Source organism: Papio anubis, chromosome 14 (genome assembly GCF_008728515.1).
Source record: "Papio anubis isolate 15944 chromosome 14, Panubis1.0, whole genome shotgun sequence".
Classification (NCBI taxonomy): domain Eukaryota; kingdom Metazoa; phylum Chordata; class Mammalia; order Primates; family Cercopithecidae; genus Papio; species Papio anubis.
The window spans coordinates 27,760,351-27,778,525 of NC_044989.1; the positions used below are offsets into that span (position 1 = coordinate 27,760,351).

At 35.2% G+C, this 18,175-nt stretch overlaps 1 protein-coding gene across 15 annotated transcripts in view; it reads left to right on the forward strand.

Annotated features, from left to right (window-relative positions):
- Nucleotides 1-18,175, forward strand: part of BABAM2 (BRISC and BRCA1 A complex member 2) — a 456,088-nt gene that overhangs the window by 81,886 nt on the left and 356,027 nt on the right. The window contains exon 1 of one of the 15 annotated variants that reach the window (XM_017947403.2): nucleotides 2,734-2,817. The exons of the other annotated variants lie outside the window; for them this stretch is intronic. Within the exon in view, the coding sequence (XP_017802892.1) occupies nucleotides 2,811-2,817 (7 nt within the window). The 5' untranslated portion in view covers nucleotides 2,734-2,810. Of the gene's footprint in view, nucleotides 1-2,733; nucleotides 2,818-18,175 lie in introns of those variants that run through there. 15 annotated transcript variants of the gene reach the window in all.

The window sequence follows — 18,175 nt, forward strand, 5'->3', positions numbered from 1 at the left end:
TTACAATCCCACCAACAGTGTAAAAGTGTTCCTATTTCTCCACATCCTCTCCAGCACCTGTTGTTTCCTGACTTTTTAATGATCGCCATTCTAACTGGTGTGAGATGGTATCTCATTGTGGTTTTGATTTGCATTTCTCTGATGGCCAGTGATGATGAGCATTTTTTCATATGTCTGTTGGCTGTATGAATGTCTTCTTTTGAGAAATGTCTGTTCATATCCTTTGCCCACTTTTTGATGGGGTTGTTTGTTTTTTTCTTGTAAATTTGTTTGAGTTCTTTGTAGGTTCTGGATATTAGCCCTTTGTCAGATGAGTAGATTGCAAAAATTTTCTCCCATTCTGTAGGTTGCCTGTTCACTCTGATGGTAGTTTCTTTTGCTGTGCAGAAGCTCTTTAGTTTAATTAGATCCCATTTGTCAATTTTGGCTTTTTTTGCTGTTGCTTTTGGTGTTTTAGACATGAAGTCCTTGCCCATGCCAATGTCCTGAATGGTATTGCCTAGGTTTTCTTCTAGGGTTTTTATGGTTATAGGTCTAACATTTAAGTCTCTAATCCATCTTGAATTAATTTTTGTATAAGGAGTAAGGAAGGGATCCAGTGTCAGCTTTCTGCTTACAGCTAGCCAGTTTTCCCAGCACCATTTATTAAATAGGGAATCCTTTCCCCATTTCTTGTTTTTGTTAGGTTTGTCAAAGATCAGATGGTTGTAGATGTGTGGTATTATTTCTGAGGCCTCTGTTCTGTTCCATTGGTCTATATCTCTGTTTTGGTACCAGAACCATGCTGTTTCGGTTACTGTAGCCTTGTAGTATGGTTTGAAGTCAGGTACCATGATGCCTCCAGCTTTGTTCTTTTGGCTTAGGATTGTCTTGGCAATGCGGGCTCTTTTTTTGGTTCTATATGAACTTTAAAGTAGTTTTTTCCAATTCTGTGAAGAAAGTCATTGGTAGCTTAATGGGGATGGCATTGAATCTATAAATTACCTTGGGCACTATGGCCATTTTCATGATATTGATTCTTCCTATCTATGAGCATGGCATGTTCTTCCATTTGTTTGTGTCCTCTTTTATTTCGTTGAACAGTGGTTTGTAGTTCTCCTTGAAGAGGTCCTTCACATCCCTTGTAAGTTGGATTCCTAGGTATTTTATTCTCTTTGAAGCAATTGTGAATGGGAGTTCATTCATGATTTGGCTGTCTGTCTGTTATTGGTGTATAAGAATGCTTGTGATTTTTGCACATTGATTTTGTATCCTGAGACTTTGCTGAAGTTGCTTATCAGCTTAAGGAGATTTGGGGCTGAGACGATGGGGTTTTCTAAATACGCAATCATGTCATCTGCAAACAGGGACAATTTGACTTCCTCTTTTCCTAATCGAATACCCTTTATTTCTTTCTCTTGCCTGATTTGGGGCAGAATCTCTTAACTCTTTTTCTGTCAGTGACAGTACTTAACATAATGTATATGTTTAATATTTGTTGAGAGATTGAATGAATTAATAAATGAAAATTTTATCTTTAGAGAATGAGAAAACATCTTGATTTATCCTGCCAGTGTAACCAAAATCTTTACAGTCACATGCTCTTTTTCTTAAGCTTGTTCAAGTATAGAATAATTAATTACTGTTTTTTTTTTTTCCTATTGCTTCACATCTCAGGGTTTTTTCACAGTTTCCTCCAAATGGCATTATCTCTTTTTCTTCTCAGTAAATTCAAAGCTACTTATTCTGTATATTTAAACCAACTTTACAACATCCATCTCATTACGATATTTCATTAACAGAAAAATAAATGTAAATACATAGTGTTCTAGGAGCTACACCTAAATCAAGAGTGTGTGAGGGTGTGTATGGGTATATAAAAATCAAGCTTACTTGCTAAATTTTCCCGTGGTTTTTTTTTTTTTTTTTTCAGTGTTTTACTATGTCATGACAAGGATCATTACTGATTTGTTTTAAAATTATATTGAATTCTGAACTACTTTTTAAGACTACAATAATCATAGAAAGGTTGAAAAAGCTTACTTTCTTTTTTATAGTGCCACTTGCATTGTAGTTATTAAAAAAGAATTGATAACAAATTGCAGTAATGAAACAGTTTGTGAATATGCATTACAAGATTACTAAGGCTAAAATTTTCTGCAGTAGAATATTTATTGCTCAATAAAGTAATGCTAATTTATAGCATTTGGCTTAAAATATTGTTATTTTATGCACCGAAACAAGTATACAAAAATAGAAGGTTAAAAGTTCATTTAAAGCATATTACATCTGAAGATGGGACTTTATACCCCTTTCTGAATTAGTCTAATTTTCTGAGAGTCAACAACATGTATATTCTCTCTGATATACATATAAGAATCATGTAGCTTAATTTCCTGAAAATTGTCTTCTTATAAACCACTGAAAGAACTAGGCATATTTAACCTAGAGAAGAGAAGATTAAAAGAAGACCTGACAGTCATCTGCAGATGATTTGGGGACTTTCGTGTAGAATAATGTTTAGGGTAGAACTAGTGTTAGCGGGTAAAAGTGATTTGTAGCTATATTTTCTGTTTCAATATGAGAAAGAACTTTTTTCAATGACTAATAACTGCCCAGGAACATAATGTGGTATCTAATGAGGTAGGGAGGACATTTTACATTGAGATAGTCATGGAAAATTGAGTGACTTTTCTTTCTTACCTTCCCTTCATTCCCTTTGTTTCCTTCTTTCCTAATCAGTGTTTCCTCTAGGTCTGTGCTGTCCAATATGGTTGCTACTAGCCACATGTGGTGATGGAGTCTTTGAAATGCGGCTAGTCTGAATTGAGATGTGCTGTAAGTGTGAAATACACATCAGATGCTAAAGTGTTATATTTAAAAATGTAAAATATCTCACTGATAACTTTTATATTGATGACATGTTGAAATGGTACTATTTTATATATCCTGGCTAAATAAAATATATTATAAAAGTTATATAACTTTTATTAATTATTATTTTAATTAGTAGCTTTTTTTTTTTTTGATGGAGTCTCGTGCTGTTGCCCGGGCTGCAATGCAGTGGCTCGATCTCGACTCACTGTAACTTCCGCCTCCCAGGTTCAAGTGATTCTACTGGCTCTGCCTCCCGAGTAGCTGGGACTATAGGTGCGTGCCCCCACACCTGGCTAATTTTTATATTTTTTAGTAGAGACGGCATTTCTCCATGTTGGCCAGGCTGGTTTTGAACTCCTGACCTCAGGTGATCCACCCGCCTCGGCCTCCCAAAGTGCTAGGATTATAGTCATGAGACACTGTGCCTGGCCGTAATTATTAGCTTTAATTATCAGTTCTTGGTGAAAATAAGTAAACTGAACTCTATCTCTCTCATTGGTTTTAATTTAAAACTATAGAGTGCCTGAAGAATGCGTATAGGAACTGCTTGAGGACTCTGAAAAGTAATTATTAGACATACTAAGAAGAAATAAAAACTCAAAGATTAACCCATATGGAGGTCATTTTCTTGTGATTTAAAAAAATTTGTTTATCTTTTCTTTCCATGTCTCCTGATTTGGATCCTAGGACATCCTGGCACTATGCACTGGGCAAGGACAGAAAATTCTCCAAAGAAAACCCTCTCCCGGGTCAAAGACATAGAAAGGGGGACCCTTCAGGATGGAATCTTTTTTTTTTTCCCCCACCAACTCTTCTGTCCCTAAGGCGGGCAAGCTCTAGTGATGAAACAGGACTCTTGCAATAGCCTCTTAGACTCTTTTGTTTTGGGGTTTCTCCTCCAGATTGACACAATAATGGAAAGTACATAAAAACATGGGGAGGGGAAAACTCCCAGTTTCAAGCCAGAGTACCAGGAAAAGGTGCCACTGGGAGGCAGAGTACAGGGGAAATCACAGAGAAGAGGGGCTGGAGAAAAGGATCCTTTAATCTGTGTATGAAGTCTCAGGCTTATCCTTGAGCTTCACACATGGAACCGGACAGAATCAATATAGCAGAATCTTTGAGAACTGAGCTACAGCATAGAACATTGCCCAGACTAGCCTCTGGGTGGTGTGTACTTTGGGAAAACCAGAATAGCGTTTAAAGGCTTTGAAAACTATTCAGATGAATCAAGTCCACAGAAGATGGTTTAGTGCTTTCACTCTGAATCTAACTTTATGCCAATTCATTTGGCAATTAAGTGAAATGAACACATTCCTTGAAAGAAATAAACTATCAAAAATCACTCAGGAAGAAATAGATTATCTGATTAATCCTGTATCTGTTAAAGAAATTGAGTGTATAGTTTAAAAAACATCTTTCACAAATGAAATGCCAGACCCAGATTATCTCAGGTGAATTCTACCAAACATTTAAGACAAAAAAATCACCAACTTTATGCAATATAATCCAGAAATGGAAAAGGATACAGCAGTTTCTATCTTATTTTATGAGGCTGGCATTTTTCTGATATCAAAACCGGTCAAAGAAAGTAGAAGAAAACAAACAAGCAAACTATAGGCCAGTATCCCTCATTTGAACAAAGAAGTAAAACTTTTGAAAAAAATTAGCAAATTGAATTCAGTAACATATATAAAATGCATACATATATATGTCTAAAAGTAAAATAATGTATCATAATCAAGCAGGTTTTATTCTGGGAATGAAAGCCAAGTTCAACATTTGAAAATCAATCGATGCAATTCTCCACATTAACAGAATAATACAAGATAAACCGTATGATCATATCAATTGATGCAGAAAAAACTAAAATTTAAAATCTGTTCATGATAAAAACTCTTAGCTGAATAGGAATAAAAGGGAATTTCTTCAGCCTCAAACTTATAAAGGATATCTACACAGAACCTATAGCTTAATATCATACATGGTGAAAGACTGAATGCTTTTCTTCTAAGACTGAGAATGAGGCAAAGATGTTCACTTTCCCAAATCCTATATAACATAGTACTGGAATTTGCAGGAAGTCAAGAAAAGGAAAAAAAGGCATACGGATTGGAAAGGAAGAGATAAGTCCACCTAATTTGCATATAATATGATTGTCTATGTAGAAAATCCCAAGGCACATTCAGAAAATCCTAGAACTTGTGAGTTTTTTAAGGTTACAGGATATAAGATCAGCATAGGACAGTCATATTTCTTTATACTAGCAATGAACAATCAGAAACAGAAAGTTAAAAAGTAGTACCAATTATAATACTTTCCTGCCCAAAAAATGCTTAGTTATAAATCCAATAAGGTATGTTCAATATCTATATGTAGATAAAGGAATTGAAGAAGACCTCAATAAATGCAGAGATATGTAATATATTCATGAATGGGAAGACTCAACATAGTTAAGATGTTTTCCCTAATTCGTTTTAATTAGTTTCCTAAGTCACTTTTCCCTAAATTAATGTACGGTATTTAGCATAATCCCCATCAAAATCCCAGGAGGATTGGGCAGATATTGACAAGATGATTTTAAAATTTATATAGGAAGGCAGAGAATTAAAATAGCCAAAACAATTTTGAAAAAGAACAATAAAAATGGAGGAGTCAGCCTACTCAGTTTGAAGACTTACTATTAAGGCAGTGTGGTATTGGCAAAAGAAGAGACATACATCAGTAGAACAAAATAGAAAGTCCAATAGTAGATCTATATAAATATGGTCAATGATTTTCCACAAAAATGCAAAGGCACTTCAGTGGCAAAGGAGCCTTCTCAACAAGTGGACATCTACATGCAGAAGAAAAGGACCTTGACTTGTATTTCAAACCATGTTCAAAAATTAGTGAATCACATTCTTAAATGGAAAATTTCAAACCATAATAATCCAAGAAGTATCCATAGAAGGAAGGCTTTGTGACTTGGGCTGGGCATTGAGTTAGATACAACCTTAGAAACATAATCCATAAAAGAAAAAAACTGATAAATTGGATTTCACTAAAGCTTAAAACTTTTGCTCTGCTGAAGAGACTGTTAAGAGGAAGACAGGAAGCAATAAGAGAAAATACTTGCAAATCATGTATCTAACAAAGAACAAATTTCAAGAATATATAGCTTTCAAAAGTCAACAATAAGAAAACCAACAACAATAAAAAAAAGAGGAACAGATTTGAGCAGATACTCCACCAAAGAATATACACAGTTAGCAAATATACACATGAAAAGAAGCTTAACTTTATTAGTCATTAGGAAAATGCAGATTAAAATCATGATGAGATGCCATGACGTACCTGTTAGAATGACTAAAATCAATGACAATAATAACAAAGTTGACCATATTAAATGTTGGCAAGAATGTGTAGAAACTGGAACTCTCATGCATTGTTAATTTGAATGCTAAATGTAATAGCCACTCCGGAAAAAAGGTTGGCAGTTTGTTTTATGGTTAAAGATACATTTCATCATATGACCTAGCATTCCAGCCTTAAACGTTTATCTAGAAATGATAAATGTACATTCACACGAAACATGTACATATATGTTTATAGCAGCATCATTCATAATCATCACAAGCTGGAAATCACCTACATGTCTTTTATTGGGTAGATGGATATATAAACTGTGGTGCATCTGTACAATGGAATATACTAGTAGGCTCTAAAAAGGAGCAAACTATTGATAGATGCAGCAATTTGTCTGAATCTCAAATGCCTTATGCTAAGTGAAAGAAGAAGCTAGTCTCAAAAGGTTACATACTATATGATTCCATTTGTATGGCATTCTGGAAAATGCAAAACTGAAGGGGCCAAGAGCAGGTCAGAGGTTTCCAGGAATAAGGAATGGTGGGAACATTTAAATACACAAAGATAGCATGAAGACATATTGGAGAGTGATAGGATTGTTCTGTATCCTAATTTGGTGGTGTTTACACAAATCTCTGCATGTTATACAACTCTTACAGCTATACAGAAAAAGGTGAATTTTACTGAGTATAAAGTTAAAAAATAGTTTATAATTTTTATGTCACTTTTTTTCTTTTTTTAGAATGTGGCTACTGATAAGTTTAAAATTACGTATGTGGCTTGCATTATTATTTCTATTACATAGCACTCCTTCAGGTATTAGAAGTGCAAAGAAGGATTAGGTGTGGTCCGAAGTCTAGGAGAGGGATATGACAGAAGGAAGTCTTCTAAGAAGAGGAGGCAAACTTAAATGACCTAAGTTTAGCCTCTGCCCCCTACTTCCATCCTTTGTTCTACAAATATTTTTTTTGAGAGCCTAATTCATGTAAATATGCCAACTCTTAGATGTAATATTCCTTAGAGTCTTTTTCCTTGATATTGGAAATTAAACTCTACCACTCAAGATGAGAAGTATGCTGTGCAATGGAATAATTAGTGGTATCCTTGAATTTGTAGGCACAACAGCCTACATTGCTGAGGCAGTTGACAAGTTCCTTGACAAATTCGTGATGAATGTTTAAGTTCATATTATTATTGGTTAGATATTATTGTTTAAATTATTGCACCTAAGATTGTTTATTGTTTATAAATTGCCATACAGGGAGGTTTCCAGAAGGATGCCTAGCTAGTATGTTTATAATTTGAAGTTAGGAGTGCCAACCCAAAATTGGAGTAGAATCTAAGAATATCATGATGGACTTTAAATAGGTAAATCTAGCGATATTGAAATATAATACAGATAAATTTAAAATTTTGAAATGGATTCTGAAATTTAGTTGTTCCAGTGAAGAAGAGGGATATGTAGTTTAGTAGTGGTAAATACATAAAAATGTTAGGACTTTTAGTTAATAAGAAGCATAATAGGAGTCACTACTGATGAGGCTGCCAAAAAAGCTATTTTAACTTGCAATGCCATTTATCAGTAGAAGTTTAATGCATAAATTAAGGCATGGGTTTTCTTGTTGGTTTCTATGCTCTTTAGAACACACCTAGAATCTTATCTTGAGATCTGGGTGTTATCCTCTAAGAGAGGTACATATTCAGAGAGGAGAGAGCTAAATGATAAAGGAAATTGAAACAAGTCAGATGAGGAATAGTGAAGGAGACTGGGATAGTAAGCCTGTCTAAGAGGTGACTCCTAGTGGGGTTGAAAGATAGGTCACGAAAACTGCCTTCAAATAATTGAAGGGCTGTGATATTACAGAGCAATTAAACTTGTCCCATAAAGTTCTCAGAACCAGCAAAGGGAATTTTCAGAGAGATATTAAATTTCAGTGTAAGGACACACTAAGGGTTAAAGCTAACTCTTGGAAATGAGTCACCTCTCCAAAGTCTTTCATAAAGCTCTGAAACGGTTTGGATGTGTGTCACCTCCAAATATCATGTTGAAATGTGACCTCCAGTGTTGGAGATGAGCCTAGTGGGAAGTGTTTGGGTCATGGGGGTGGATCCCTCATGAATGGTGTGGTGCTGTCCTCATGATAATGAATGAGTTCTTGCTCTGACTTCATGTGAGATCGGGTTGTTTAAAAGAGCGTGGCACCCCTCTTGCTCTCACTCCCGCTCTTGCCATGTGATGTGCCTGCTCTCCCTTCACCTCCTGTCATGATTGTAAGCTTGCTGAGGTCTTTGCCAGAAGCAGATGCTGGCACCATGCTTCCTGTACAGCCTGCAGAACTGTGAGCCAATTAAACCTATTTTTATAAATTATCCAGCCCTCGCTTATTTCTTTATAGTGATGCAAAAATGGATGGACACAAACTCTCTTGCTTGAACTTACTTTTTATTGAGAATCTCCTTCAAACTGGTGTTTCCACAAGGTTCTCGTCTGATTCTCACTTCCCATACTTGGCGTTTCAGTAAGTAATCATTTAATGCAGCAACTGATAAGAATAATCTATCATTGGCAGAAAACCAGTCATTTACCTTTTTTTTTCTTTTTTTCCTCTTCAACTTTCATTTTAGGTTCTGGGGGTACATATGCAGGCTTGTTACATAGGTAAATTGCATGTCACTAGGTTTGGTGTAGAAAAGTTTTAGTCACCTAGATAGTGAGCAAAGTACCCAATTGGTAGGTTTTTAACCATCACCTTCCTCTCACCCTCCACCCTCAAGTAGGCCCCAGTGTCTATTATTCTCTTTGTGTCCACGTATACTCCAACGTTTAGCTTCCACTTACAAGTGAGAACATGTGATATTTGGTTTTCTGTTCCTGGTTAGTTTGGTAGAATAATAGCCTCCAGCTACATCCATATTGCTGCATGATCTCATGCTTTTTTATGACTGTGTAGTATTCCATGGTGTATATGTACCACATTTTCTTTTTTTCTTTCTTTTTTTTTTGAGACAGAGTCTCGCTCTGTTGCCCAATGGAGTGCAGCAGCACAATCTCGGCTGACTGCAACCTCCACCCCCTAGATTCAAGCAATTCTCCTGCCTCAGCCTCCTAAGTAGCGGGACTACAGGCATGCGCCACCATGCCCAGCCAATTTTTGTATTTTTTGTTTAATAGAGACACGGTTTCGCCATGTTGGCCAGGCTGGTCTCGAACTCCTTACCTCAGGTGATCCACCCGCCTTGGCCTCCCAAAGTGCTGAGATTACAGGTGTGAGCCACTGCGCTTGGCCTATGTACCACATTTTCTTTATCAGATTCACTCTCGATGGGCATCTAGGATGATTCCAAGTCTTTGCTATTGAGAATAGTGCTGTGATGAACATATGCGTTTTTTTTCCATAGAATGATTTATATTCTTTTGGGTATATACACAGTAATGGGATTGCAGGGTTGAATGGTAGCTCTATTTTAAGTTCTTTGAGAAATCTCCAAACTGCTTTCCACAGTGGCTCAACTAGTTTATATTCCCACCAGCAGTGTGTAAGCATTTCCTTTTCTGTGCAGCCTCACCAGCATTTGTTATTTTTTGACTTTTTAGTAATAACCATTCTGACTGATGTGAGATGGTATCACATTGTGGTTTTGATATGTGTTTCTCTAATGATTAGTGATTGTATTAGTCTGTTTTCAAGCTGCTGATAAAGACAAACCTGAAACTGGGCAATTTAGAAAAGAAAGAGGTTTAATGGACCATGGCTGGGGAGGCCTCACAATCATGGTGGAAGGCAAGGAGGAACAAGTCATGTCTTACATGGATGGCAGCAGGCAGAGAGAGAGAGAGAGAGAGAGGGAGGGAGAGAGAGAGGGAGGGAGAAAGACAGAGAGAAGGAGAGAGTGAGCGAGCTTATGCAGGGAAACTCCTCTTTATAAAACCATTAGATCTTATGAGACTTACTATCACGAGAGCAGTATGGAGAAAATTCCCTCCGTGATTCAGTTATCTCCCACTGGGTCCCTCCCACAACACATGGGAATTCTGGGAGTACAATTTAAGATGAGATTTGGGTGGGAACACAGAGCCAAACCGTATCAGTGATATTAAACACTTTTCATGTTTGTTGGCCATGTGTATGTCTTCTTTTGAGAAGTGTCTGTTCATGTGAATTGTTTCTTAGAAACTATGTTTTCCTGGCAGTTATTGAAGCTGATAGACAAAATAGTATAATAATACTTCACTGGTGAAGAATAAGGAAAGGAGCCCGTGGACAGGCTGTGTTCCTTCTGTAATTAGGGAGTAGGACATATGGTCCACTTTGCATATCTGGTAACTGGGCCTTCCTGAGATCGTGCTGATACCTTCTAAAAATTGTCGGCTACTAAGGCACAAGAGTGTAAATAAAATCTACTTTGTATTTAACATTTCTGTGATTTCATGTATGTATCATATTATGAAGCACTGTTGATGTGCATTTTGAAAGGAAGGAGCTTCTGCCCTCTTTGCTCCCACTATTATAGCCTGGCAAGTTTCAGGGAGTAATGAAAAATAAGACTTGAAACTATTATTTTGTTGTTAGGTGGTTGTAACACTTCTTCCTTTTTTTTAATCCTCACCTTATAGCACCTCTGATCCTACTTTTATTTCTTTGTTCTCCTGCGTACTCTTCCATTTTATGAAAAGTTGGAGTAAGCAGTGTCCAAATAATCTGTACTCTGTGTTCATGTCATCTGCTCCAGGGTGAAATAAAGGAAATGTGATGTTATTGCTCTTCTGTATGATTTGTGTTGGTCTTTTCTCTACTGTCTCTGCCTTGAGGTCAGGTACTGTTTTCTACTTCCTGTATAACTCCCCAGGTGTCCAGTATGCACGTCTGTGCATTGTGGGTTTTTAATAAATGTTCTTGACTGATTTACTGACTGTTCTCCATAGCAAGAAAACAATGCCACAGTTTATTTCAAAGAGGCTGTGGAGTATTGAGGCAAAGTGTTTCAGACTTCTCTGAGGTTGAAGGTAGGAGCCTGAGAAATTCTGGAATGTAACTCTGTGAGATTCTGAAAGCTATTTTAAGTCACTTCTTTGTTTTGAAAAATATTTACGTAATGTTTTTTTATATATAATGTAGTAAACTCCCTCCCCTTTCAGTACATATCTTTTCCTTAAAAAAAAAAAAAAACAAAAAAACCAAAAAAAAAACCTTATTGTATATCCAAATACTGGTTTGTTGCCTTAAAATTTATTGAAAAATCAGCTATGGAAGTAATAAGATCTAGTGTTTGGCAGCACAATAGGGTGACTATAGTTAACAATAATTTGTTGTGTATTTCAAAATAAAGAGTGGAATTAGAATTTTCTTAACACAAAGAAATGATAAGTGCTTGGGGTGATGGATATCTCAATTTCCTTAATTTGGTTTTTATACATTATGTGCTTGTATTAGAATATCACATGTACCCCATAAATAAGTACAGCATTATATATCTGTAATAGTTAAAAATTTAAAAAGTCTGTCTTTAACATTATCCAGTCATGTCCATTAAAAAGATACATTTTGTAAAGTTCCTTAAAAATAAAGATATTTGCAAGTATTTATCTTAAAAAGCATTCTTTACTTTTATAAAGGGCTCATTGCAGAGTTCTTTTAAATGCAGAAACTCTTCACATTGCATTTTTAATATGATTTTATTTATAAAAAGTAACTATGCCACAACTATTCAGTAAACACTCTGTAATTTATTTAAGATGAGGTTTCTTTAAAGTGGGACAATTTTTTGCATGAGATTAAAAACAAAAACAGCTTTAATTTACCCTCTAAAATGTACAATTCAGTGGCTTTTTACAATACAGTCATAAAGTTGTACAACCATCAACACTAATATCAGAAAATGTTTATCATCACAAAAAGAAAACTTGTGTCAGTTAGCAGTCATTTCCCATTCTCCCGTTCCCCATTGTCTGGCAACCATTAATCTACTTTCTGTCTCTATGGATTTTCATATTCTAGACATTTCATATAAATAGATTCATACAATAATAATACAATAAGTAGCAGCCTTTTGTGTCTGACTCTTTTCACTTAGCTTAATGTTTTCAAGGCTTATCCACATTGGAGCGTTATATCAGTACTTTCTTTTAAATTTGAATAATATTCCATTATATGTATAATGTCACAATTTATTCATTCATCAGTTGACGGACATTAGTTGTTGCCACTTTTTGGCTATTGTGAATAATGTGGTACAAACAATGTGCAAGTTTTTGTGTGGACATGTCTTCACTTCTGTTGGGTATATATATGCCTGTTGGGTATATATATGCCTATGAGTGGATTTGTAGGGTCAGATGGTAGCTCTATGTTTAACCTCTTGAGGAACTGCCAGACTGTTTTCAAAAGTGACTGTACCATTTTGCATTCACACCAGCAGTGTGTAAGTGTTCCAGTTTCTTCGTATTCTCATAAACACTTGTTATTATATATCTTTTTGATTATAGCCATTCAAGGGGGTAATTAAGAGCTATCTTACTGTGATTTTGATTGCACTTCCCTGTTGGCTAATGATCTTGAACATCTTTCTATGTACTTAGTTGACATTTGTATATCTTCTTGGAGACATGTCTGTTCAGACCCTTTGCCCATTTTAAAATTGGGACATTTGCCTTTATATTGTTGAACTGTGAGATTTCTTTGTTCTGGGTACGAGCCCTTTATTAGCTATGTGATTCGCAAAATTATCTCCCTGTGGATTGTCTTCACTTTCCAGATAGTGTCCTTTGAAGACCAAAATTTTAATTTTGATAAAGTTTAATTTATCTATTTTTGTTGTTGTTGCTTGATTTTGGTTTCATGTCTGAGAAAGCATTGCCTAGCCCAAAGTTATAAAGATTTATTCTTATGTTTCCTTGAAGAATCTTGTAGTTTTTTGCTGTTACACTTAGGTCTTTGATTCATTTTGAGTTAATTTTTGCGTGATATGAGGTAGGGGCCCAACTTCATTCTTTTGTCTGTGGCTTTCCAGTTGTCCCATCACCATTTTTTGAAAAGATGCTTAAAAAACTCATTTAATTGGGATAAAATATACTTAACAAAATTTACCATATTAACCATTTTTTAAGTGTACACTTTAGTAGTGTACTTATATGAAACACACTACTTCAGGTGTTTCATATAAGTGGAGTCATTATAGTATTTGTCTTTTTGTGACTATTTTACTTGATGTCTTCAATATTCATTCATGTTGTTGCATGTTTTAAAATTTTTCTCCTTTCAAGGCTGAATAATATTTCATTATATGTATGCACACAGACACACACACACATATATGTCATATTTGGTTTATCCATTCATCTGTTTGTAGACAGTTGGGTTGCTTCCACTCATTGGCTATTGTGAATCATGTCACTGTGAACAGATGTGTGCAAATATCTCTGATAGTCTCCTTTTAGTTATTTACGGTATATTCCCAGAAGTAGATCTCTGGATCATATGTTAATTTTTAATTTTTGTGTGTGGAATCACCACTGTGTTTTCATAGTGGCTGTACCATTTTACATTCCCACCAGCACTTTCAAGAGGTTCCAATTTCTTCCTGTCCTCACCCACCCTTGTTATTTTTTTGTTTGATAGTAGCTCTTCTAATGAGTGTGAGATGATGAAAATACTTTTTTGCCCCAATGAATTGTCTTGGCACCCTTGTCAAAAATCAGTTGGCCATAAATTTGAAGGTGTATTTATGGACTCTAAATTCTATTCCATTGATCTGTATTCCTATCCATATTCCAGCACAACATTGTCTTCATTGCTGTAGCTTGTAACAACTTTTATAATTGAGAAGGCCTGCAAATTACTTTTAAATATTTCTTTGGCTATTTGGATCCCTTGCATTTTCATATGATTTTTAGGATTGGCTTGTCAATTTCTGCAAAGAGTCCAGCTAGGGCTTTGGTAGGGATTGCATGGGATCTACAGATCAACTTGGGTTGTGTTGCCATTTTAACAATAGTAAGTCTTCTAGTTGACAAACTTGAGATGTCTTTCCATTTATTTAGGCCTTCTTTAATTTCTTCCAACAATGTTGTGTAGTTGTTAGTGTACACTTCTTATACTTCTTTTATTAAGTTTATTTCTAAGTATTTTGTTCTTTTTGATCTCATTGTAAATGGAATTTTAAAAAATTATTTTTGGATCGTTAATTACTGTTGTACAGAAATGCAGTTGATTTTTGTACATTTATCTTGTATCTTGCAACCTTGCTGAAGCTGTATATTAGTTCTCATTGTTTGTTTGTGTGGATTCATTAGGATTTTTTACATGCAAGATTTATGTCATCTGTGGGTAGAGATAGTTTTGCTTTTTTCCACTGTAGATACATTTTGTATCTTTTTTTTTTTTTTTTTTTTTTTTGCCAAATTGTTCTTGCTGGAGCCTCTAGTATAATGTTGAATAGAATCAACTAGAATGGATATCCTTTAAGTAGATTTTTTCAATGTTTACCAGTTTGGAAATATTTATTACTAACAGTGTTCCTTTGTGAACTTGAAAATGCAGCCATTCTTCTGGAGTAGCAAAAGTGATAAAATTTCTTTTATTGGAATTTAGCATGTTATTTATTTTTAGAATGTCAAGGCACAATAAATAGATCCTAGATTGGCATTTTTCAAAACCTTGATATCTTTGCTCTGTTAACTTTTTGATTTTTTTTCCTAAAGTAAGTAAAGTAAGCCAACTATAGGACTTTTACAAACAGATCTCTAAAGTATGTTCCTTCCTAAAGAATATGCTTGCTGCGTATATTTGAAAGAATGAGTAATCAGGACATTCATATTATCTCTGCTTGTGCTTTTCAGCCAAGGCTTGAGTTAATGCCTTATAGTTAGCACTTTTGAATTATAATTTATTGCAGATACAGTTGATCATCTGAGATGATGATAGTAGGTAGGGTGAGAGATGGTGGTTGTACTACTTTTGCTAATTTAATTTTATACCTGTCTTCTGAAGGATACATTTTCTTGTTTAAATTTCTTCCCTACAGAAAGCTCCAGGAGTGACTTTGCTATGCCTTCTTCTTCTTTTTTAAAATAAAAATATATTTTATTTTTAGTTTGTTGTGTGTGTTGCATTTCTCACATTTTATTTTATTTTTATTTTTTATTCCAGTAGGTTTTTGGGGAACAGGTGGTGTTTGGTTACATGAATAAGTTCTTTAGTGGTGATTTCTGAGATTTAGGTGCACCCATCACCGGAGCAGTATAGACTGTACTCAGTATGTAGTCTTTTGTCCCTCACCTCCTTCCACCCTTTCCCTCGAGTCCCCAAAGTCCATTATATCATTCTTATGCCTTTGTGTCTTCAAAGCTTAGCTCCCACTTATGTGTGAGAACAAACAGTGTTTGGTTTTCCATTCCTGAGTGACTTCACTTAGAATAATGGTCTCCAGTTCCATCCAGGTTGCTGCAAATGCCATTATTTTGTTCCTTTTTATGGCTGAGTAGTATTCCATGGGGTGTGTGTGTGTGTGTGTGTGTGTGTGTGTAATTATAATTTCTTTATCCACTTGTTGACTGATGGGCATTTGGGCTGGTTCCATAGTTTTGCAATTGTGAATTGTGCTGCTATAAACATGCGTATGCAAGTATCTTTTTAGTATAATGACTTCTTTTCCTCCAGGTAGATACCCAGTGGTGGGGTTGTGGATCAAATGGTATTTCTACTTTTAGTTCTTTTAAGGAATCGCCACACTGTTTTCCATAGTGGTTGTACGAGTTTACATTCCTGCCAGCAGTGTAAAAGTGTCCCCTTTCACCACATCCCCGCCAACATCTATTATTAATATTTTTTTGTTTCTTTTAATGATGGCCATTCTCGCATGAGTAACATGATAACCGTATTGTGGTTTTGATTTGCATTTCCCTGATAGTGAGTGATGTTGAGCGTTTTTTCATGTTTGTTGCTATGCCTTATTCTTCACTGAAGTTTTTTTCAACACTTAGACATTCAGTTCAGAGAATAGAATTTCTTTAATTTATTGAGTGTTTGTTGAATATATTCTATTTGTACTGTACTCTGCCCTGTCAGAAACATTAAACAAGTATAAAAACATGTCTGTTCTCTGGATGCTTACAATGTAATTAGGAAGTTCAATTATATGTACTTACCTTGTATTGCTGTTTATTTGTGGTTCTGGGTCTATGTCTTATATCCCTCACTAAACATGAGCTCCTTGAGGATAATTATCTTTGTATTGACATAGCATGTCACAGTATCTCACAGGTAGCTTGTGTTTACTATGATTTTTTAAAATTAATAGAGCAATAAAACAATATAAGACTACTTACAACTAAATACTCAGGTGAATGGCATAACTAATCAGGATTTTAATTTCAGAAGTAACAATGATCTGTGTGTTCTGGATTTATTAGGGTAGGCTTCATACAAGAGACAATTTAGTGGGTTCATAAAGGATGGTAAGACCTAAGCAAGGAGAGAGATATTATAGTAGTTGGTGTCATAGTATTTGGAGGGCATTGAGCAGATCATATTGACTGGAAGAAAAGACAGGCTTGTAGATAAAGAGAAGGGTGGATATCACTTTCAAATGTTTGCTTTTACTCCATTTGATAGTAGAGTATCATTTAAGTTTCTTGAGTTAGGAATTGTTGGGACAAAATAGCACATTAAGAATATTTACTTGATGATAATATGTATTATGAACTGGAGGGTAGCTTGTATTAGGAGACCATTTTAAAAGGTATGATAATGATTGAATTTCTTTAGTCTGTCAGCTTTTAATAGCAGGGTTTGTTTGTTTGTTTGTTTGTTTGATCTTTAGTGCCTACCATAGTACGTATGGCAAAGTTCAAATATTTATTGAGTGGATGAGTGAATGTATGGACTAGGTGATCTGGGCCTGGAAGGGGCTGTTAACAGTAGGAAAAATCCATCTGAGTGACATTTTGGAGGAAAAATTGAGATGACTTGTTTTCTAAGAGTATACGGGGTGTATGAAAGGTTGAAGATGACACTGAAGTTTTAGTGTGGAATCAGGGAATGAGGGGAGTGAGAAAAGGGACAGTCATGATCACGTTTTAGACTTGCTGAGTTTGACATTGAAATGCCTAGTGCATAGAGATTTAAGGACTCAAATGAGAACTGAAGTTTGAATGTTTATATTTGGATATAATTTTATGGCTATTATTGTTTGAGCAGTAAAAATGATTGGACTGATAAAGCTGTATGTATGTACATGTACAGAGGTTGTGTATATGTACACAAGTATACATATTTTTATACATTACAACTCAATATGTGTGTTAGATGGTCGATAAACTAATTTACATGTTAGTATTAGCATAATGATAGCTGATTCTTGGGATGAGCAGAGGAAAAAAAGGGAGCTACAGAAGGATTCAGAAAAGAAACAGGTAGAAGAACTTGCAATGTAAACTTGCTAATGAGACTTTGTAAATTTGTCTTATGTATCAAAACAACAGTAATACTCCCATTATCACATGTTGAGAACTTACTATATGCTGGACACTGCCAGGCGTGCCATCTCTTTTAATCCTCACAACAAATCTGTGACATTAGTACTACTGTATCTCCCTCTTACTGATGAAGAAACTGAAGTCTAAAGAAGTTAAAACTTGCTCCAGATCACTTGAGCTGATAAATAATGAGGAGACCTTGTGGATATAAATCTAAGTTTTTGTGAACTATAAGCCAAATGTTCTTTCCAGTATACCAAAGGTATGTATGTTTAATTTCTGCAAGGCAAGGACTGTGTCTATACAGAATCAGTCTTCATAAAGGCTTATTAATTAGCAGGCAGTGATTGGACAGTAATATTTCCTGTAAAAATAATCAGCACATATTGTGGATGTGGCTGCTTCTACTTTTCTACTTAGATATTTACATTCATTGTGTACTTGGAGATAAAGCTTTTTTGATTGCATGTTGTAGATATTAAATTAAAAAAGGATAGC